General features: G+C 39.2%; 2 protein-coding genes across 4 annotated transcripts; one reads left to right on the top strand and one right to left on the bottom strand.

The window, feature by feature from the left end:
- Nucleotides 1–288: 288 nt before the first annotated feature.
- On the bottom strand, nucleotides 289–15451 carry sez6l2 (seizure related 6 homolog (mouse)-like 2). 2 transcript variants are annotated; one of them, XM_072368919.1, is made up of 19 exons: nucleotides 15322–15451; nucleotides 14493–14573; nucleotides 14211–14339; nucleotides 13905–14120; nucleotides 10667–10800; nucleotides 10105–10297; nucleotides 9467–9652; nucleotides 9168–9351; nucleotides 8470–8633; nucleotides 7809–8003; nucleotides 6082–6220; nucleotides 4964–5160; nucleotides 4586–4780; nucleotides 2875–3069; nucleotides 2583–2774; nucleotides 2308–2373; nucleotides 1980–2097; nucleotides 1737–1848; nucleotides 289–1608 (listed from the first exon to the last, which is right to left on the bottom strand). In XM_072368919.1, exons 2-19 carry the CDS (start codon nucleotides 14548–14550, stop codon nucleotides 1579–1581), a joined length of 2703 nt encoding a protein of 900 aa, XP_072225020.1. In that variant the 5' UTR covers nucleotides 14551–14573; nucleotides 15322–15451; the 3' UTR covers nucleotides 289–1578. The 2 variants fall into 2 exon arrangements, with proteins under 2 accessions (XP_072225020.1, XP_072225021.1); XM_072368920.1 differs by having other exon boundaries at nucleotides 2335–2373.
- On the top strand, nucleotides 14999–21697 carry asphd1 (aspartate beta-hydroxylase domain containing 1). 2 transcript variants are annotated; one of them, XM_072368922.1, is made up of 6 exons: nucleotides 14999–15068; nucleotides 16917–17388; nucleotides 17612–17818; nucleotides 18234–18441; nucleotides 18844–18957; nucleotides 19461–21697. In XM_072368922.1, exons 2-6 carry the CDS (start codon nucleotides 16936–16938, stop codon nucleotides 19568–19570), a joined length of 1092 nt encoding a protein of 363 aa, XP_072225023.1. In that variant the 5' UTR covers nucleotides 14999–15068; nucleotides 16917–16935; the 3' UTR covers nucleotides 19571–21697. The 2 variants fall into 2 exon arrangements, with proteins under 2 accessions (XP_072225023.1, XP_072225022.1); XM_072368921.1 differs by lacking the exon at nucleotides 14999–15068 and adding an exon at nucleotides 15538–15616.
- Nucleotides 21698–22552: the final 855 nt, after the last annotated feature.

Raw genomic sequence — 22552 nt, 5'->3', positions numbered from 1 at the left:
AAGTGGTGACTTTTTTTGACAGCAGACTCATATTTTCATTGAAAGCATAAAGCAAACTAAGGTTAACATATTATTGGGGGCAAATAAAAATTATGATCACATCTAAAAAGTGGATTTCTATTTTCAAACCTGGAATAGGGTTTCAATATGTGTGAAATTATCCCCATTGTGATATTCTTTGCTTTGGAGGAGTCATCTATTTATTAAATCTGATTGTATGTTTTTTTATGTATGTACAAATGCAAGTTTACTTAGCTATTTGAAAAATAAAAGCACATTTCCACAAGCTTTATACCATTCAACAGAGACTTTATTTCCAGTTCAGCAAATAATTCACTGCCTTCAAAAGAGTGTATTTATATATGACGCAAATAAATGCTACTGATGGTAAGAGAAGAATGAAATCTACAAAGCAACAGTCTCCAGAATCCCTCATTTGGCTCAGTGAATGATATTACATTCACTTTTCAAACAATCATTTATAAATAAATACATAATGCATCACAGCAAGCAGCCTGATTTGAAATTTTTCATCAACATAGTGCATACAACATCAATTTTTGATAATAATGATGACTGTCTGTAACTATAATGACAATGGAGAGATTGAGCATAAGCAATATAATTTACAATCGGTGCATGCTCGAAGCGCAATGACATTCATGTCCTCACCTTTTCTAATACAGTATGTGGTGTGACATTGGGTGATGACTGCAGAAACGGCAAAGAATAACATGAGCACGGCCTTTGTAAACACTATTTCAACAACAGATGAAACACTTAAGGACATTGAATTATTTAACATTATATTTTGGCACTGAATTTTCATTATACCAATATAATGAAAATATATAACCTCCCGCCACCATGTATAAGTGTATATATGTTTGAGTTGAGGCTCATATATATATATATATATGTATATATATATATATATATATTTATATCAACCTCAGCCAATATTATGTCAGATATTTACATTCAATTTGTGTGAATGTGTTACACACTGTGAGAAAAAGGAAAGGACAGCTGGTTTCAAAACTTTTTCTCATGACTGAAAATAAAGCATTCTTCCCCTTTACCGTGACACTTTTCAAAACACAATAAGAGCCTCTTAGAAAAAATGAAAGAGAAACATTCAGCATGTGCTCTGTATATATAGTAATGACAGTAACTTTGTTACAAATAAAGCATCGCCATGCTCTCTAATCTTTTGGCCTCATAACGACTCAGAATAAATAAATCAGTTTCCCTTTAGCCTTTCCCTTTAGCCATTCCTCCCCCCACACTTATTTAATTTAATTTGTTGTCAATTTCTTACCCTTCATAAGGCACCAGTCCTAATGATATAGAAGATTGGACAAATAAGTAGGAATCACATTTGGTAGATCACCATATCAGTGCAGCGAATGAAAATAAAGCATTTTAATGACTGATAAACCAGATATACAATTGTGGTAAAACACAAATGTGGTAAAAAAAAAAAAGAGTGATAAAAGGGGAGTGAGGCCGTTTTATACAAAAACAATTTATCTTCCTCAAGAATTGAATCCTGCTGTGGTTCTGATATTTTCTTCTTTAAATGGATACTTCATACTCCCGTGTGTCCTGTGGTCACAGATTAAAACACAGGATGAGCTTTAAAGTTTGCAATGGTAAACTTTTTATATCTAAAAGGAAAAATTAAACTATCTCCGAGCATCACCAGACAAGTAGGCGAAAAGATATATACTTACCCCTGCTTCATAAAGAGGGTTGTTGAAATCGGATTCGACTGTTATGGGACTGTAGGAGTGTGTGTGAGAAAGAGACTTCCAGAAGAGTGGCTTCCATTCTAGTCTGCAAATGCTGTGCGTGACAAAGTATAACCGCATTAATGAATGCGAAGGACGGAGAGAACAGTGTTGAAGCCTCTACACTGCAGCAATAGATGATTGCTGACACTGTGCAAATGAGATCAGGTCAACACAAATACTTACTTTGTATAGTACATGTAAATTCCTCCAATCAGGAGAATGACCAGGATGATTGGCAAGATTATTGCCAAAGCAATGTTTTCACTCAGGATCTGATGGGACGGCTCGAAAGACTGGGACACTGTAAAGAAGTAAAAAAGATCAGCTGTCAGGAGTTTTCCCTCAACAATGCACGGCATGAATTATATACATTTTCTGAAGTCTACTTGTGGATAAATGACTTTAAAAGTGTTCTAAATTCCACAATTAAATGCCAAATTAATAGTAAACTCAATCAAATTCAACAAGTGGTAGATGTGAATAATGCATCTGTTGGGCTTCATTTGCATACCAGAAGAGGGAAAGGAAAACAAATCACCTTCTGATTTGTGATCATCCAAGAGCTCCTCATATGCCACTGTGTGAAATGAAATAACATACGTTAGTAAAATGTCTCACAAGGTTTTCACCCAGATATAAAAAAAAAAAAGACAGGCAATGGTAAATCCTTTCCATAATCAAGGTACTTTAAAATTGAACTTTACGAGCATTGAACTGTTTTTCCTGTTCTGTTCTCTGCTCCAGACGAGTATCTACAAATACTGTGATCGCAGCGATACCCTTTACCTTTGCAAAAGGGCGGCGGGCTGTTCCACTGAGAAGGATGGCCGGGAACACATGTGATGATGACCTCGCCGATAAGTTCATAGCCCTCATAGCAGAAGAAACGCAGAGTTTCTCCCGCCTGGTAGCTGTGCTTGTACAAAGTTTGGTAACCATTGTCTGGGACTCCAGGGTTTGGGCACGGGTCATATTTTACTGTTCAGAACAAACAGACACAGCCACAGTTTATATGGAATGTGAAAAAACATGCGAGATGAATTGTAAAAAACAGCGGAGTACAGAAAAGGGGCCTTACAGACACACTTTGGGCTGCGGTCACTCCATTTAGGAGTGCCAGTGTCTCGTCCGTGGCAGGAGATTTGGCTGGGGCCCTCCAGCTGATAGCCCTGGTTACAAGAGAAACGCACCACTGTCCCAACTGCAAAGCCTGCCTCAGGACGCACAGAGCGTGCTCCGTTTACCACCTCTCCTGGATCTGGACATTGCTGGACTGTGAGGGGCAAAGTCGGACACAGAATACATCCAAGAATATAATTCATTATAAAGAGCACAGGAGGAGTAGCAACATGGATGCTCATAAAGTTCAAGGATAATGGTTCAACATTAGTTTGACTTTGTCTGCACCGTCATTTTGAAGCTATTGCCAGCAGCCATTTAGCCTTTTATAGAATAAGTCTTTTTGAATAATTTGCCTTTATTAGATAGTGTTCATGGTTAGCTTCAGACTAGCTCCAGGCTTCCAGACTAGCTAGTATATAAAACCTATATACCAACACCTCTAAACTTCACTTATTAGCTTGGCTGGTAACACAGTGATGTACTGGAGACTCCACTGACAGCCAAAAATCTAGCCAACAAACAGTCTACATATGCAGAACTGTTTTTAAACCTGCGACCTTCCTTCCTATGCAACAATAAGGATTTTAATTGTATCTAAAGAGGTTCAAAACATCCAATAACGGTGAGTCGACAGCATGAATAGGAGTCCTGCAGGGATAGACATGAGTCTAAAGAAAACTTCTGAAGAAAAATGCAAAGAAAGTAAGCACATTCATAGTCTAGTAATGTCACTGAACTGGCATCAGTAGTCACAAAAGAAGGGGAGGACAACATTAGAAAACAAGCTTTCCAACTTTAAAGTGAACAATGGCCCCTTGGATGAGACTGCATCTGTTTCATGATTCATTACTGAACCAATGTCAAACACTTTGGTCCCTTTTAACCTTGTAGAGCCTTAAAGGGATATTTCTTTTTTTTGTGGAGTGCAGTTGTTTGAAGTATATTCAGCATCTTATGTGCAGTTGAAAGCGAGCAGAGCGCTTCTGACTGGAGGCCATGAAATGAGCAAAGAAATTAGCAAAGTTTTGCCATCTAAAACAATCAAAACGTCAGTATTTCAAAGTGGTTCCGTGTTCTAGAATTTTACACCCCATCAATGACCGCACCCGTAGCTCAGCTGGAGGGTTGGTGTTTGATCCCAAGGGTATATATATATCTATATCTATAGATATATATATCTATATATATAAAATAAGTGCTGTATGTCTGTGTAAATGGTTGAATAAAAAACTAATGTAAATGTGCTTTGTAGACATGGTTAAACAGGCACTAAATAAGTGTGAGCATTTACTTTTGCATCAGACCTTTACAAAGACTGGGTCTGCATAATGCAGACTGCGTTGCAACATGGACATTCTGGGGGTGAGAAAGTGTAGCAACAAAGTGCACAGTGAACTGTTTGATTTACAAGAGATGTGATGCAAAAATCTATAATACGGCATCCATTTAGACCACTATGACATCTTTAGGGTTAAGTTGTTTTAGATGGAAAATCTCTAGACTGAGAGCACTCTGACTGCTTTCTACTGCAAGTAAGACACTGGCTTCTCATAAGCACCTCACACAATCCCACTTAAAAAAAAAAAGTCTTAATGTGCCTTTAACAATAGAGAAACGGGGCCCAGGTCTAAAAATATGCACAAAGTGAGTCCCGCTGATTTTCTCACCTTTAACACAAGTAGGTGGATTGCTGCTCCAGGAGAGGTCCCACTGGCAGGTGATGATGTCTGATCCGCTGATGTCGTATCCTGGTTGGCACTGATAGGTCAGCACGCTGCCTCTCACAGGAGAGGAGTGGGATGAGCTGATCCAGCCAAACTCAATTTGAGGGAGAGTGGGGCAGGTTTCATTAGGCTCGACCTCTGCAGAACGCAGAAAGAGAATTAAAACAGGTTTCTCATCATTAGTGGAAGACCCATTTGTCCCGTTCGATGAGATCCAAGTAGACAATATCAATATCCATAGACATAGACAAAATAGATCCATAGACAAAATCAATATTTTAAATGTAATGAATATGGAGATTACATTTCGAGTTCACTTACCGCGATAATGGATAAGGAACCCTTGACTCAGGATGAAACTGGAGTCTTCTGGATCACTCTGAAACTGAATGGTGACTTCCGACCCCCCGGACACAACTCGGAAACGCTCTCTGGATCCCAGGTATTGGCCAATCACGTGTGACGTGAGATCACGCCCGTCGAAAACTGTCAGCACATCGGTGTAGCGGATATTTAAGCTAAGGAGGTATAAAAAAGAGAAATGAGCTTTCTCTTAAGAGAGATTCTTCTTTTCAAGACAACCAGTCCACCCACTTCATGTATTATTTTGGTCAGTGCACAGTGGAGAAGGAGGAGAGGATAAGGCAGTCAATGCTGCAACTTATGTTTAACCACAACATGATGTCATCTTACTGCCTTTCATTGGTAGTTTCACCCAAATGCAATCAGATATAATTTTCACGTATGCACATGATTTGACTCGCATTGACGTTTGTGTCACATTACTAATTTGTTTTAGATCATAGAAAGATAAATGTAGAATCTCAAGAGCTTGGCTTCCACCAAGTTGAATTTAATTGCAGGGTAGATTTTTGCCTTTTAACGTTGATGTAATGAATTCTCAATCTAATGCGAGTTGTGACTCATTGGGCCTCATTTACCAACTGTTTTTTGGAAAATTTACTGGTTGCATATTGTAAAAAAAATTCGGAAATCGGCATGAATGTGTGCATTAAGGTGCTGTTTTCAGATTCGTTCCCATATTTCATACAAGCAACACCACCTGATAAATGCACAGCTCATCTGTGACTCCAAGAGTTGTTGTGTAGGTCATGAGTAAATGTATCTCAGTATTCTTCTACAGGTGCAGCACACACAGCACAGTGAGCTCAAGGTGTTTGTGACAATAAGAAGTTACTCTATTTTCTGATTGACAGACTACACAATAGGGGGCAATTGGAAAGCCCTTGCGTCATCAATGCCAATGCCCATAGTTTAAATAAAAGAGATCTGGATCTTTACCAAAAGGTATTGTGCTCTACCGCTGCTCATAATCCAGCCATTCACCAAGTTTCAATAAATTTGTCCTTGTAGTTGTTGCATAAGCTGACATCCAAACAACCCAAACTTTAATCACTCCTTTATTCGAAAATACTCACATCTGAACATCCAGTTCAATGCGCTTCTCCTCGTTACCATGGATCTGCCACACGCAGTCTAGCCCTTTGGAGTAGCTCTGGGGCCAATCAGGAGACAGGACAGTACCTGTGGGCTCAGTCAGCTCCCCTCCACACAGAGCTTACAGAGCAGAGCAGAGAAAGATAGGTGAAGACGTGGAACGAGGGCATGACGGGCGAGAAAAAAAAATCAAAGAAACAAGCTTAACACTTTGAGTACAGATTTTTTTTTATGGATGTTAAAAAAATAGGAGTAGTGATTACAGAAAGAACTTAAAGAGACATATCTAAAAGGTCTCATAAGCAATGGCTTATTTAAAGTAACAACAGAGAATCTTTTTTTACCCTTTGGCTTTGTCAGATGTAACACTGACATCACAAAAAAAATAAAAAATCTACGTGGGAGCCCTGCACATGAATTTGTTGAAGAAGCCACAAAGATGCCTTGAAAAGCCCACAAAATTGTCAAGAATGTGTAAAATGGTGTGTTGCAGGGCTGGAAACCAAAGTTGTGAGCCATAGTATTTCAACCCCTGGGCAGTCTAGGGCTGTTTCAGGACCGGGAATGGGAATAACAAAAAGTCATTGGCCTCCAAAATGAATCAGACGCACATAGCTCACATAGTTAAGGTTCACAAACTTCTCAAGTGTCCACCCTGTTACTATAAAACTTCCAAACAAAACTTTAAATATTTACCGCCTGTCGGAGACATTGACATATTATTTGATAAGTTAATGCAGCAAGTTGTATCCTGAGCAGATACAATACTAAAGAAACCTTTTGGAAAGAGGTCAACATCAATTCACTTTAAAGCAAACCTACAATTTTGCTGTTGAAAAAACATCTAATTTGATGATGGGTTTTGGGATGGGTTCTGACTACACAAACAGCATTTTAACCATATTTATCAAATATGTTTTTGTGACAGCTGGCAAGTATGAGACGCATAAGTCCAACAGGACAAAATACTGACAAACAGCTGTGCTCTGAGAGCAATCGTACCAGTGAAAGACATAAGCTCTCACAAGCACCAATAGAGCCATCATTTTAACAGCAGATCCACTTTTCTATTCCGAGGGCGACTTCTTGCTACCACGCATAGATCCTTCAGCACTCAATCCACTGACATCCCAACATTCACCTCCCTAAATCACTACGGATAAGAGCTGCGTCTGTTTTTCTAAAAGCAGAAATGCACAACAAAGCATATGGCTTTCTGAGTGTCAAGCCGTCAATTTAACGCTTGGTTGAAATTGTACCACCTGTGTTTTCAGGCAGTGCCTCACCCTGCAAAGCTGGTTTCATATCAGCCACAGACTCTTAGTGCTCTCAGTTTTCACAGCACACACAGCAGATCAGCAGATGACACAGTAAGTGTGGCTACAGCATCTTGAAGCTTCACACTCCCATCCCAGAATATTTCAGTTTGAAAATTCATGGACAAAATGAGTGAATTCTCATTTTATGCAAATTAAAACACCACGCGCTACATAGATAGAATGGATTAGTAAAAGATTAAGCTTTAGCTAAATTAGGAAAAAAAGCTCAGAAAAAAAGAGGGTGAGGAAATAACAAGAATGATTTTTGGTCTTAAAAGTCATATGTATATATATATATATATATTTGTATATATGAATAACATCATTTGATGGTTGGTGTATTACTTGAATCATTTACTGCATTTGAAAAGTTCGATCCCAAAACCCACCTTTGCAGATGGGTTCGCTGTCATTCCAGTGGGGATTGCTGGGGTTGATGCACTCGATAGTCCCTGAACCCTGTTCCATGACGAAGCCTGGAGAACAGGTGAAGGTGACAATGGTGCCCAGCTGGTATGTGATGTCACTGCTGCTGAAATTTCCATGAGGCATGTAGGGCTCCCAGCAGTGCTCGTCATCAAAAGCTACGCACACGTAAAAAGATTTAATGAGATGAGATAATATGTGTGCACGAAAATACTAATCCTGGTTGATCTCTTTTGATAAAATAAAGCAACAACATTCCTGTAAACGAGAAAGAAGCTGTGGAGTTTTCAGTTAGGATGACAAAGATTCTCAAACATTATTGGCTACAAAAAAAGTGTGTGAAGCACTAAAAGCTTCAGCAACAAACAGGTCCAAAGTCTAAAATATATGTCAGGGTAACATGTGCTGAGTAAGAGCATGGAATTATACAATACCATTAAGTCTTTTTAAATTCTGTAATAAATCATAATATAATTTTTCTTCCAATTAAAACGGTGACCCAGGTACTGACGTTCGCTGGATGTGCAGCTCTGCTATGCCTCTGCCTCTCTGTTTTGCTAAATGTGAAGAGGACCTCATGTCTGCAAAAGAATGCAGGCTGAGTATCTGAATACTTCTGCTCACCCTCATATCGCAGCGCCAGCAGCAGGGGAATAGAGGAGGAATCAGCTGTGAGCTCAAGGTACAATGTAGAGCTCTCGCTCAGCAACCCACGCTCTGGGACATCATCCAGATCTGAGTCAAATAGCGGAGGGGACAGGGAACTGTTTCCACTTCGCACGATCAACCTAATCAGGACAAACAACAATGATAAAGCTTGAAAAGACAGAGAGCCTGAGTAAGAAATGCATATGGAAAGCAGAATGATGGCAAGTTAAAATCAATACATCTGGTGAAACATGTCGGTCTGAGGAGTGGAGTATATATGTGGCTATTTTTCTGAACTGTTGTGAAATCAAGAGAACAAGGACAAAAGTTTTCTTTCCGTCTTTTAAAAAAAAAATTCTGGTTGTTAAATTGTGAATTACAAATACCTGAACAGCCCCTGATGTTCCCCCTTCCTTTCAAAACCTTTATTGGTATTTTTATACCAAAGGTAGCCTTTTTTAGAAGGTTTTATTATTTTTTTTTAGAAAAATGGGTACACTTCCTAAAACAAGCTGATTACTTTTCTTTCCCATTTACAGTAGTAGTATGTTTAGCCTTGGTGTGCTGAGGGCTGCACAAATAAAAATATGTTTTAAGAATACAAAACTGCATTTTATAGGCCTAAAGCAAAAAGGGTTCAGATACAACAACATGTTGTAGCAACACAAACTTACTTATCATCATCTTCATCCAGTGCAATCCTCTCAAAGTGTAGGTGGAGCCTGTGTCCCTCTTTGGCTTCTATTAACCAGTGGCAGCTCAGATTGTTCCCATTACTGTGGTTGCTGACAGATGGAGGAGGTGGAGAAAGTATCCGTCCCACTGTTGCATTTTTAATCCACCCTCCGCAGGACACAACTGCAGAAAAATAATATGCAAGATATCACTTTCCAATATGTGTCACCTCAACAATCCCACCGTTCACAAAGCTTAGCTGGTATTGGTGCATTTAACACTAAATCGTCCTACAAACCAACACATTGAGGCACAGCCGTGGTCCAGTGCGGCTGTGTTGTGTTGACACAGGTTGCCACCTCATGGCCTCGAATCTGGAACCCTGGATCACAGTGGAAGTGTGCCTGCCCTCCAGGATGGATGTCTGTCACCGTCACTCCGCCACCCTCAGGTGAATTGGGGAATGGGCAGGACAGGAGAAATGCTGTTGGTGTAGTTTGGAGATGATAGACAGTTTCGTTAAAAGCTTTTCTCTCAGCAACAAATTCTGGTGAATTTCTAATCAAATGCACACTGATCCGATCGTCATTTTCTTTCCTCTTTCTCTTTTCTTCTCTTTCTTAACACAATCTGCATTAATGTACTGGGTGTAGATCAGTTGAATCATAAGATATCTGTTCTGCCAGTATGCCTTTACTTAACTTCCCTCATCACCACCCTCATGGACAGATTGTTTTAGATGACACTGTCTGTCTCTCTACTCACACCAGCATCATCTCATCATCTGTTGCTCTCTTAAGTCTTAATAAATGTGCTAATAATTTCTGAGTGTAATCCACAGGACAAAGCTCAGTTTTTGCCCAGCTGTAAAAATGTAAACCCAAGTTATGATTAAAAGACTCTATTTAAGGTATGAATCAGGCAGAGCTAACTTACCTTGATAGTGGAGGCTGAACGTGCCATGGTTGGACTGTCGGAGACTGCGGTAGTGAATGTATACCTGATTGGTAGTGCTGCGAATCACCTGTCCCTCTTTCACCAGGGTCTCATTGGCTAACAGTTCTGGTGTTGAACCTCCATAACCCACAATCATCAGAGACTCTTCCTTCGAAAGATCTGACTTCCTGACCTTGAGGGGAAATGAGGATGAACATGCCCTGTTTTTACTACACTTCTGCGGTAATTCAGCTTTTACTAGATCATAAAAATACTGCAAAGCCCTCTTCAAACAGGCATGAATAGAAAGTGTCTGAAGTAAAATGGTCTCTATCTGATATAACGATAGGCTTTTATTGCTATCTCTATTTTCAGTGCATTGAGCCCTTGAGTTCTCCACAGATGCGCACATATTTCTCTAAGTAAATAAAAAATAAAAAAACAAAACTACGTATTTAATTCACAGACAACAATGAAATTGACATTTAAGTATACTGCGGTCGAAAAGTTAATTATGAAATATTGGGAAAATATTTATTTAAGGATTCAAAATTCACATTACCTGTATTTCCACACCATAACCCGGATACACAGTGATGCTGTAGGTGCATTCCAGAGGGGAATAAGAAGATGATGATGAGGGATCTGGTGACTCGACAACATCCTCCATCGCTGACAACGTGGCATTGCATTGTACTGCAAATAGAGAGAAAAGGCAGCAGAAGGAGAATTGAATACACGTGCAAACTTGCATAAAAGTTTTAATAGCAATGGTATGACTTGAACTATTTAAGTTATTTGCTCAAAGACAGAGATCTTGAGCTGAAGTGGAATAAATGATTAATTGTTGGATTATTTTACATTTCTTCTAAATACTACTTAACTTATACTTTCTCAACCAGTCAAATGATAAACTGACAACATATATGTTGCATAGATGGATAGTGTATATAGCCATAAGAACACATTTCATCCTTGGTACAAAATAAGATGGGGTTAGGAAGAATGCACAATGTTTGACTGTGTAAGTGTTAATCATATATGACATGTTCCAAATCCAGGACTGAGAAACACTGAAAGAAGCAGATGAGTCATAATATTACCAAAGCCCAATAAACTGCAGCCCAGATGAGGATTAGGAAGCACAGATAAGATAGGATCTAAGTTTCTAGAGGCCTTCTTTTTTTCTGGCACAGTAAACCAAGATGATAAGGAGACACCTGCTCATCAACAAAAGAATGCGCGCAGATGTTTAGTTATTTTACAAATACTGCACTGAGTGCTCAATATAAAGGTTCCTCACTCATGAAGTCTTTTGAATTTTGGTAAAAAGGTGTCCATTCACGTGCTAAAATTATCCTCCAACTTGCACACATCTTACAATATGAATATTAGATAAAATGATATACTATATATAACTATAACGTAATGTTTTTATTTTCTCTAAATGAATAGTAACAAAAACATACTGTTAGAATATCAATCATTAATAAAAACAACTTTGATTATTTTGTTTGTGTTCAATACTCTGAACTTAGATATGACACCATACGTTCTGGTGTTACTCTGGGTAATGTGAAAAATCACAAGATAAACTAAACCCTAAAAAATTTAACTACGTATTAGTCAGGCCTTGCTTCAGCTTCTCCAGTTTTATGCTAAGTGACTGCAAATGAATCAACTGCTTGTTACAGTCTCATATTCAATGTAACCTGCAGACATATGACTGTCCTGGCAAGAAGAGCAGCAGCAACTTTAAAGGAATGTTAAAAAGTTATTGAGGTAAAACTGTTAAGGTAGACGCATTTCTCCTAAAAGAAAAATTATCTGGGATTTAACACACACCAAATGAAGCCCATAGATCCCTTTTCTGAAAACAACAACAACAACAAAACAAACAACTGTTGTCAGAGATTTGTAATGTTAGATATATGTAACAGTTAGTGTTCATGGCAAATCTATTCCTTACATGAAAATAACTTTTATTTGCATTTCTTTACCGTATATCAAAATCAGATGATTTCTACTTGGATTTAACAAAAGATTCTTTGTAATATTTACTGAACAAATACATGCAATATAAATAAAAAAATAAATAATGTGGCATTTGTGTTTGCAGAACAATCCTCTGCCTGGAAGCTCCTGTGTTTCAGTGGCAGTATTTCACAATCACGGCGGTAGATCAAACATGCATTAATGAGGCCTGCGCGATTTAATGTGGTACTTGCACCTTGCAATGTATGCATCGAGGAGATCTATACCCCCCATGTATGAGTTGTATTCCTTTACCATGTGGGGCCTGTTGACTTCCACATATACTTTATCTGATTTGCTCCAGCATTGAGCTTTGTTTTAAGGTTCAACTGCGCAGTAGGATGAAATCAGTGTAACAGACCTGGTGTCATACCGCTTGACAGTGACCATGCTTTTTTCTTTCTCCACCCTAGCATCAAAACATCCTCTGCCTCTTTTGACAAGAGTTTTCTCATCTTCTAGCTGACAACCAGCCAAGCAATTGCGATGGAGTGTTCCCACAGAGTAGATCTGTCGCTGAAGAGGTTTGAGCACCAGTGGTACAGAAGAAAAGAAGCTGTCTGCAATACTTTGCAGTTTTGGTTGGAGGGGAAAGTTTCACAGAGCTTGACTACAATGTCAGCCCAAATACCAACAAGGTTTTTGTCCCCAGTGTTCGCCAGCAGGGTCTGAAAATGGTTGCGTGACATGTCAGCCACCGTGGGACACCATGTGTGATTTTCCCACTATTAATGATTTCCTGTCATTTGGAAAGACCCATGCGCAGATAAAGGCCTATCAGTGTTTCAAGCTCTTTAACTGTGGTGTTGACATTGCTGTGGTATTCAGATTTTTTAAACACTGTACAAATTTGTTTGTTCCTTCAGTAATTAAACATTCAGTAGCATTTCTGCTGTTTTGATCTTTTTGAAATACTCCAATGGAGTTGGACGATTGTCTGGATGAGCAACATTCTGTCCACTGAATGTATAGTCGGGTTTGAAAGGGTTTATTTTTGTGTTTTTTTCGAATAAGCGGTTGTAGTTTGCTGTCCAGGGGGTCATTTATAGTTGTGGTACTTTATCTAAGTAATTTCATTGTCACCAGATAAACTTAACTCTCACTTTCCATCTCTCTGTTGATGGGAGTGTAATCAGGGTCTTCATCTGAGCTGTCTTCACATCCCTCAAAGTCATGTTCATTTCCAGTGATGATATCCAGGACATCCTCAGCGCTTATTGTGAACTTACTCATACTGCAAAAAGCAGGGCAATGTCAATATATAACCATTAAAGGATGGTTAAATATTGTTTGTTTTATTTACCAAGTGAAATATATCCTCTAAAGTCGAGGTGCAGTGTACATACGAACAGAATATACATTTTACATATAATTTAATGAGTTTTGAATTTTTCAATTTCACATTTGTTTGTATTTACACTGAAGTTAACAACATGATTGATAGTAACTAAAAAAAAAGGTGAAGCTGTATAAAGAACTTTAGAGAGCATTTTTACTGGCTTGTTACACCTGTGTCACTGTGGATTCTTACAGGTTAATGAGTAACTACAACTGAACAGTATCCTGTTTCTTTAGGAATATTTTATGATGTGTTGATGCTATCTTGTGTATTAAAGATCCTTCTTAAAAAAAAAAAAAGCCTGAGTGGACAAACTGCTAACGTGTGAGTGTGACTGAGTAGGATTTTGTACCCACTGCAGGTGTCACTAAAATCTGTAATGAACAAATAACCACAGCGGTAGCCAGGTGGATGAGTGTAAAAATACCTGGCATGTGCATTGTGGTTATGGTGGTTGTGGTGATCAGAGTAGTGGTTGTCTCCTCTTCCATGGGCAGCATGGACATGGGAGTCCTCGATCCATCCTGGCTAGAAGCTGCGGAGGGGCTTAAAGCCGTGGTGAGAAGTCCTGGTGATATGGCTGTCGCTGTTGACTCAGCCTGCCAGAGCCCAGGCACAGCCTGTGTTGGATTGGTGGTGGTACCTGCAAATCCCAATAACTTTATCAATCAGCAGTCACCCGTGTCATAATGCAGCTGCATTGCCTAAGCTATGAAGTGTTGTGTTAGTCTACCTGTGGATGCAGACGCCTGCCCTAAGTATTCCTTACTCTGTAGGGCAGCATGGATGAGGTCGCCCAGAGGGTAAGAGTCTGGGGATGGTGTTGGTGGTGTATCAGGCTCTGGAGTCATAAAGCTCATACCTGAAACAGTCAGGTCCAATTTTTAACAGTTGCAACAAAATAAAAACAGGGTGAGCAAGCAGCACAAGAAAAGTGCTTATAAAAGAACATACACAATCTTTTCAGATCTGTTATTGTCACAGAACATACACAGATGCACAAACTTACAGTTACCTGAAACTATGTGGATCGTGGTGACGGACAGCATCACGGCAAGGTGTGTGAACCCCATGGTTTTAGATGAAACTGAATGACCTGAGAAGGTTAAACCGAGTAGATCAGTGCATGATAATGTAAACACACCATTAATGCATCTCCTATGCTGCGTTGATATTTTTTGCTACAGGAATTCCTATTGAAGCTTATAGTTATTGCAAGAGGCACGGGAATGCAGGAGTGCTAATTCATTATTCACTGAGAATTTTCTCATGATTAAGGCTTAAAATGTTTGAATAACACAGGCCACAATAACTCGAGTCAGATCATCTCGACATGATACTGTTAAAAGGTTCAGACAATTTATAAGATTTTCATTCCTTTGATGAAATATCGATGCATGACAAAACAAATTTCCCCAACACTTAGACAGAAAAACTAACCAAAACAGGTACACATCAAACGCGGTAGGCTATAATAATGTGAAATGTTAAGGCTCCCCCCCCTCCCTTGGATTTTCTCAACCAAATCTGCAACAAGATGCCGAAAATGCGCTATTCCAAATTTCAGCAAAGGCGCCTACCGTCACCGCAGGTAAGACTCCGAATCTTATTCTGTCACCAACCTGTTAATAATTATGTGTCAAAAGGCACCTCTGATCTTATTCGAGGCGTTTCCTCGGTGAAAATGCCAGCCTAGTGTGTGACAAAATGATGGGGCTATATTAGGCAGCATCGCTCGCACCTCCTCCGGCCCTCTTTGTGCGGAGGACGATTCTTGCCATCAATCATCACCACTGTTAGACCGACAACCACCTCAGCAACAATTAAACATGCCAGCCGCTTACCCGTGCCCCAGGCTGCGTCCAGTGTTTTTATCTTGCCGGGTATCCTGTTGCTTTGGGCCGAAAACACGGCAGGGTTTGTGCTGGTGAGGTGCCCCTAGCTGGTTACCGTGTGGTTGACGCATTCGGCTGTGATGTGAGGGCATTTGTGTTGAAGCGGCAGGTGCGCCCTGGCGGCCGAATGCCGTAACTGCAGCGACGCGCGGCTGAATATCCACATTTTGTCTGAGGGCTGGAGGAGCTGCCCACCAACACGGTGCTGAAGTGCGTCCGACGCGGCGCTTCACGGTGTTTCAAGGTAATCTGACAGAGATGGGATATGCGGCTCTTAGTGCTTGTGAAATATGTTTGCTTGTTCAAAGGTTCGCATGTGCCACATGATGTGCATGGCAAACATTGTGTGCCAGGATTTCCAGGAACGGTGGATGTTTGAGCTAACATGAACAGTAAACATGAGCCGGTTGAGCTGTGGGGGCTAGTTTACTGCAAAAACAAAATGAATGGTGAAGCGACAACAAGAAGATCGTGCACAGTTCATCAATCATCCAAACTGATGGAGCCTCCAGTGTTTCCAATGGACAGCACCTCCATTTTCATGCTGAGGCAACCACGACACAAATCTGCTGAAATAAGCCTATTAGGGAGTAGCCCTCACATCCAAAATACACAAGCAGGCGCGCACACGCACAAGCGCGCTCAAATGTGCACACACTTGCTCGCATGTAACAGTAGGAAGCAACAATATTATAAACAGAACTCTTTTTGAATAATCAATGTTCTAATGCCCCCTTAACACACACAAGGACGTACGTCCGCACACACACACGAACTACAATATGCTATCTTTGATCAAATCAGATGTAGTCTGATATATTTTTCACAAAAAATCATCTGTTTTTTATTGGCATTCAATGATCAAAATCAAATTAATACATAACAAAACAACTGATCCTTTCTTTGTGTGGCTTCCACTCATGCGGTGTTAACACTTAGCTTATGAATTGATTTCATTGCGGTCAGTTAATGTTACTGGCTCGAAAATATGGATAATGTAGGTCTCAAAAGTAAAAGTATCTTTGTGAACACAAGACATAAAACGGGACAGTGTGGACCTCAACGTGGTTAAGGGAGATAGAGGAAAACCATTGCTTTTAAAAAAAAGGATTAATTAATTTTTAAGGCTTAACAGCAGATAGGAAGTCTTTATATGACTTAAGAATATCAATACTTTGACATTTTGCTTAATCCAGAGCAAACACGGCGAACAAAGAATCAGAATTTGTATGATTCCGTCAACAAGAGGCACCTCAACCAAAGGGTCAGTGGCTCTGAGATGGATGAGCATCCTCCCCTGGAAGTGACACCAGTTTCTTCCCCAGTGCATTCTGGGAAAGGCCTTGGTTCCCACTGACCTTGAAGAAGATTACAGAAAAGGAATTAACATTATGAGTCTTCTATTTGAAACATAGATAGTTCATCTTTTGACTTTGACTGATCTATGACTGTGGACTGTAAGAAAGATATCTTTATTGTTTGTGTTATGCAAATGAAGTAATCTTATCATAATTTCTTAATCTCTCTCTGTTTCAATTCTTCAGTGTCTCCCAATTTCAAAGGATGCATTGGTCAATGAACACAATCCCTTTGCCTCAGTACGTTGAGCTGGGTGTCCATTCACTGAGTGGCCTTCTGTGGACTCTGCTGCTCCTGTTTCTGTGGCACTGTTATCGGATTGGCTCTGATTTGCCAATCATAGGCCATACGCACGCTGGAAAGCTCAAGTCAAGCTCAAGGCGCTCCATGATTTCCAGAAGCGGTAGCTGCATTGGCGCAAAGTGCAGTGCACGATCCAAACTGTCCAGGAGTGATCAAATTAGCCCTTTTATTTCCATGGAAACAGTGGAAGATGAGGAGCAGGGACAAGACTACCTCACCCCAGTGCTGAGTCATGCCTTGTTCCCTGCTCAGGCATCCGCAGAAGCCAAAAAGCTTTACACAGCACTGCAAGAGTATGCCAAACGTTACAGTTGGGTGGGAATGGGCCGCATTCATAAAGGTCTCCGTGAGCAGGTGAGACACATCGGCCTGTGCTTGCTGTTGGCTGTAAACATGATGCATATGAGTTGTTCAAGAAAGTTTTACACAGGCGTTCAATGTCTTAGTTCTGTCTTTATGGCAGGCATAAAACACAATGTCTTGTTATGGTGGTCAGGATTTATGTTCAAGGGTAAACAGCAAAGGAAGAAAACATTATTGAGAAATGATCACTAATTTGTGATTGCTTCCACTTTAGGTCAGACTCAGCGATCTATCTGCTATACAGAAGCCCCATCTTTTCTTCCTGCCAGATGTCCCAAGTGTTCCTTTTTTCCCACGTGATGCTCATCGACATGATATTGAAGTCTTGGAAGCCAGCTATCCTATAATATTGGCTGAATTTCAGGCTGTCTACCAGCGGGGCATTGACTCAAAGTTTGGTTGGACCTCTCAGGGACCAAAGGTACTCAACAAGACCACAAGTTTCAAAATCACATCAATTGTCTTCTCAAAATCCCAAATACACAACATCACCAGTTTGCATTTGTTTATTCTCCAACTGTCACACTCTAGTGCTGTATATTTAGAGATGCCAAAAGTTTTTTAATGTAAAAACTGAAACTGGATGAATTTACGGTAGGTAAGTAAAGGAGATCATTATCACTTAATAATGTTCTCAGATGGTTCAGTCAATCTCACTTGAGCAAAACAAAGATAAAAACCATCGAATCAGCATATTTTATGATTAGCTTTGTAATTTCGTCCTTGTTAAAGTTAACGTCAGATCAGCTATGAATAAGTGGAACCTGTGGATAAGTAGAAATGTGTAGAGTGGGATTCAAATCTGAGTCATGAATGGAAATCTTTGTCTCTTTCAGGGCCAGGCAGTGTTTCCCCTGTACAGTGCAGGAGTCTGTGTGTCAGGAAACTGTCGCTCCTGTCCCCGCACCTACCGCAGACTTCTTACCCTGCGAACATTTATAAACAGCAACTCGCTGGGATCTGCAGGATTTTGGCTGCTTGGGCCGGGAGCTACGTTGGGGAGCTCATATGGACACACCAACACACGCCTACGTTGTCATCTTGGTATTTAAAAAAATGACACGCTTTGGGATGTATTTGCTAGTACTGTATGTGCATCACGGACTCGTCATTTAGTGGTGTTACTGTCTCAAACTTATATCCACCTGCATGAAATGACACATGTTTGCTGAATTGAGGTTACCACATGATGTGAACTCATGCAAGACCAACACATGTAACAACCATAGTATCACAGAAGGTATTACTGTACTTAAAGTTACATAAATTATTAGAGATGCATTAGCAAAAGGTTGAGGTTAATTTCTCTGTTCTTCATTTTCTACTGTGTCCCATCTGGCTATAATCCTCTCAGTTCTAAATGCAGACATGGTTGAAGCTCCTGCAGTTAAAGGGGAAATCATTTTTGTGTAAACAGTATTTAAAAAACTGACGTCACTTTTACAGGTCTGCAGACTCCTTCTTCGTGTGAGCTGGTGGTGGGAGGGGAGCCTCAGTGCTGGTCCGAAGGACACTGTCTCCTTGTCGATGACTCCTTCCTTCACACCGTTTCCCACAAAGGTCAGTGAAGCACATAGAGCTTCAAAAAAAGAGAGTTTAGGTCATCGTTTGTGGTCCTTTCAGTTGAAAAAAGTCAATACATGATTTCTGAAGAAAGATTTGATAAAAAAAAAAAGGATTTCTTCTAAATGTTAGTTTTTTTTCAAGATTCTTTGACCCATTTCGTGAGTTGCTCTCTACAAATGCATCAAATATGGCTGCCAGATTTTATCACTACTGTTTTTTTTTTTTTTTAACAATTTCAGAATGATCATCTTTAAAGGTACAGGAGATCATTTGTGCCAGCAACAATAATGAGACACAATGAATGCTTACGATTAATAATGAAACAAACAATAACAACTATAATAAAACAATAATACAGTTAGAGAAAAAAGAATGAAATAAAAGTACCGCAACTTTATAATTTCCCATTAGGATTAGTGGAGTTGTTTGTTTTTTGTTTTTTTCATTTTCTCTTTTCATTTAATCTGAATAAAACTGCATCTGAGTCTTTTTTACAGGTCCTCCAGAATCTGGTCCCAGAGTCATTCTGAGCGTGGACCTCTGGCATCCAAATGTGGCTGCAGCAGAGAGACAAGCTTTGGACTTCATGTTCAACCCCGACCTCTGAATTTGCTCCACATGTGTGCAACGTGCAGGGATGCCTTAACTTAGCTGCTTGTATCCAGTCAGTGAATCACTGTGTGAATGTGCCCCAAAGAATTAGATGAGCCACGCATTCAATGTTGAGTGCGTGCTTAACAGTAAGATTTGCCACAACATTTAGTATATTGCTGTGAGACAATGCCACATGCTAGAAAAACATTTGTGAGAACAACGACCAGAGCAAGAGTTAGTTATTGTAAATATTGGCATATTCACATCAGTTACTGTGCTCCTGTATGCATGTAAAACCTACCTTTTCTGCATCCCAGCCTCTGTGCTGAGGCTGCTCATGCATGTGTTTACACTGTACGCCTTTTGGAAGCAAAGGCTTCAAGCGTGCTTATAACCAAAAAAACTGTGAATCATAAAATAGTTTTTAAATGTAAATCTATTTTTATTTAGTTTCCCAAAATGAATGTCACACCTATATTAACCTGTACATACTGTGGTTTCTCTTTCTCTTAATACAGTGCAGTTGTGTATGCTGGAATGTTCTATTAAGAAATCTATCACCACACTCTGTCTTTCTTCATAAGTTTTCCATTTTTGCTGGTTTGGTTGTTTATATGTTACAGTATATACACGAGTATGTACCCGATGTAGGCTGTCTATTTATTTATTTTTTTATTCAAATAAAAAACAGCTAATCAAACTAATGCTGACTTCAGGTGTAGATGAATGTTGTCGATATGAGTTAGATAGACAGTCTAAAAGGAAGTGAAATGAGTTTTTATAGACATTCTAAATGTGGTCTATAACATTAGCTGCAGCAGAATCTATGGATTTTATATTTTCTTAATTATAAAACTCAGTTTTGTTCATGTTGTATCTTTATTTAACCAGTCGCAGAGAATTAGTGTGGTGATTTTTGTCATATCTACCATCTGTTCATGTGAGGGTCCCATGCCGAGGATTACAGAGTCTGATCTAATCCACCCCAGAGATGCAGATTATTCCTGAGACTTGTGACATGCAGTTGTTTGCATGTTGTTTCACGATGTACGATTCATTTGCTCTTCATTTCTCTGAAATCTGATGGTCGGCTAAACGTTTAGTTGCCACATTCATTAGAAAATAATGCAACCTCTTATAACTGACAAACACTCACTGGTTGACATCAGTGGATGGCATGAAAGAAATACTGTATTAAATTTTTTAAGTTAAGATTGTGTTATGGAAGTGTTTTCATGCCACCGACTGCTTCTGACAGGTCTTTAGCATGATGTTTCTTATATTTACCTTTATGAAAAATTTAAAATTAGAAGACAGTTTTATCATAACAAGCAAATTAATTTGAAAGACAAGTATAACTATCGCCAATTTCAGGACCCTCATGCTGTTGCTTTGTTATGCAACAGCATTAGCAGCAGAGGCTTTTATAGCAAAAAATGCCAAATGAACAAAGCGGTTGGAAAGTAAATGTATTATTACTGCTGACAATCTGTCATTTAAATATAATATAATATCATTCCAAACGGAGTAGTATTGCTGTGCTTGGTATTATCTTTTAATCTATCTAAGTTCATATTAATTTAGATATGACCTGGACTATTTATGCATCTTTAAATGCCCATTTATATCTCATGAAGTGACTTTCATACTCAATCACTATACACATGGGATATCTATAATGAAATTTTATTTCTAGTCATTTCCAGGCAGAATAAATGAAAATGAGAACAATATATTTGATAATTAAAGCATACTCTACAGGTTTCAATGAATTTTGGAACAATGGTTTTGCTAATTTTGGATCATGCTGTGGATATCTTTACCAAGCTGAAAAGCTCCCTAAAATGGGTACTATAAAATCCCTGGGGTCTTTATTTCAATGTGTACAGTCATAACTTGAACCTGAGCTGTGATGAGGACTTTGAGCCTTTGTACTAAGTTGACCAGCACTCTGAGATTCAAATTTTCCTTTTTGACCAGACTGTGAGAGGAATGCATATGTGAAAAAAAGATGTTATATCTGCATTACAAGCCATATATATTGTTTTTGATAAAAGGACAACTTCATATTGTTATTTGATACTAGAAAAAATGCTTTTGAATGAGGAAGAAAACCTGCCAGCATATTGTATTGGTCTCTTCTGCCACAACAAGTGGAAGGAAATCAAAGACATGACCTGTAACAAGAATAAAAAAGATAAACAAAACACAAATACATGAGAAATTATTTTATTTTGTAGAATTTGCAATTGACTTTAACACAAGGTATGTTCAAAGCTGAATTAAAAAGCAAAAACACCAGGAAATTTGTGAAATTAGCAAAGCAATGATGAGAGGCCTGTTGACACAGTGGCATAGGGAGTGAAGAATTGATAACCAAGGTAACTGTGTCCTGCTGTGATAATGTCCTCCAGGTGTCACTAAAGGGACGCATAATTTGATGCAAGATTCAAAAGTTCATTCAAAGCTCTCTGGCAGTGTCAGCTGTCATATTTAAGATATTCCCAGCTGATCAATGGTGAACCTTTAATCGAATTACTGCAGACATTTCCAGTGAATTGCTAAGAACTGAACACACTGGAACCTTAAAACTGTGCTAAGTTGTCGCAACATGAACACTTGTAAGTTAAAAAAATTATTGTTTACGATTTCAACATTATTCACCCTACACAATATGATATTAGCAGGAGCTTTATATACAAGAGACCATTAAATGGCCAGTGAAATATCTGATGTTTACATCCAAATAAGGCTAATTCCAGGTTAAATCTAGCACAGCTGAGACCAAGCCAGTCCAGACGTTATCAGTAGATGTGGACAAGCTCCAGTCATACATCAGCGTGCCTCCAAAACAACACTGCTGTAAGTCGAAATTAAGTTTCTCCTTTATGGGTCAAAAAACAACAATTATTCTATAATAAGGATGAAAAGTTCACCTAATTCCACTCATGTAGGGAAAGTATCCTGGAGGGTCAACTCATATCAAACAATATGT

Source organism: Leuresthes tenuis, unplaced genomic scaffold, assembly GCF_036924035.1.
Source record: "Leuresthes tenuis unplaced genomic scaffold, fLeuTen1.0.hap1 SCAF_17, whole genome shotgun sequence".
Lineage (NCBI taxonomy): Eukaryota > Metazoa > Chordata > Actinopteri > Atheriniformes > Atherinopsidae > Leuresthes > Leuresthes tenuis.
This window is presented reverse-complemented; position numbering and strand designations above follow the sequence as displayed.

What these genes read in the sequence shown, in the direction of transcription:
- sez6l2 (XM_072368919.1), bottom strand. Translation starts at nt 14,550, where the DNA reads ATGGGGTTCACACACCTTGCCGTGATGCTGTCCGTCACCACGATCCAC. An exon ending in GGCTGTGCCTCAATGTGTTG is followed by an intron (nt 9,352 to 9,466) that starts GTTTGTAGGACG and finishes ATTTTTCTGCAG; the next exon opens with TTGTGTCCTGCGGAGGGTGG. An exon ending in ACCCTCTTTATGAAGCAGGG is followed by an intron (nt 1,609 to 1,736) that starts GTAAGTATATAT and finishes CTGTGACCACAG; the next exon opens with GACACACGGGAGTATGAAGT.
- asphd1 (XM_072368922.1), top strand. Translation starts at nt 16,936, where the DNA reads ATGCATTGGTCAATGAACACAATCCCTTTGCCTCAGTACGTTGAGCTG. An exon ending in ATAAAGGTCTCCGTGAGCAG is followed by an intron (nt 17,389 to 17,611) that starts GTGAGACACATC and finishes CTTCCACTTTAG; the next exon opens with GTCAGACTCAGCGATCTATC. An exon ending in ACGCCTACGTTGTCATCTTG is followed by an intron (nt 18,442 to 18,843) that starts GTATTTAAAAAA and finishes TCACTTTTACAG; the next exon opens with GTCTGCAGACTCCTTCTTCG.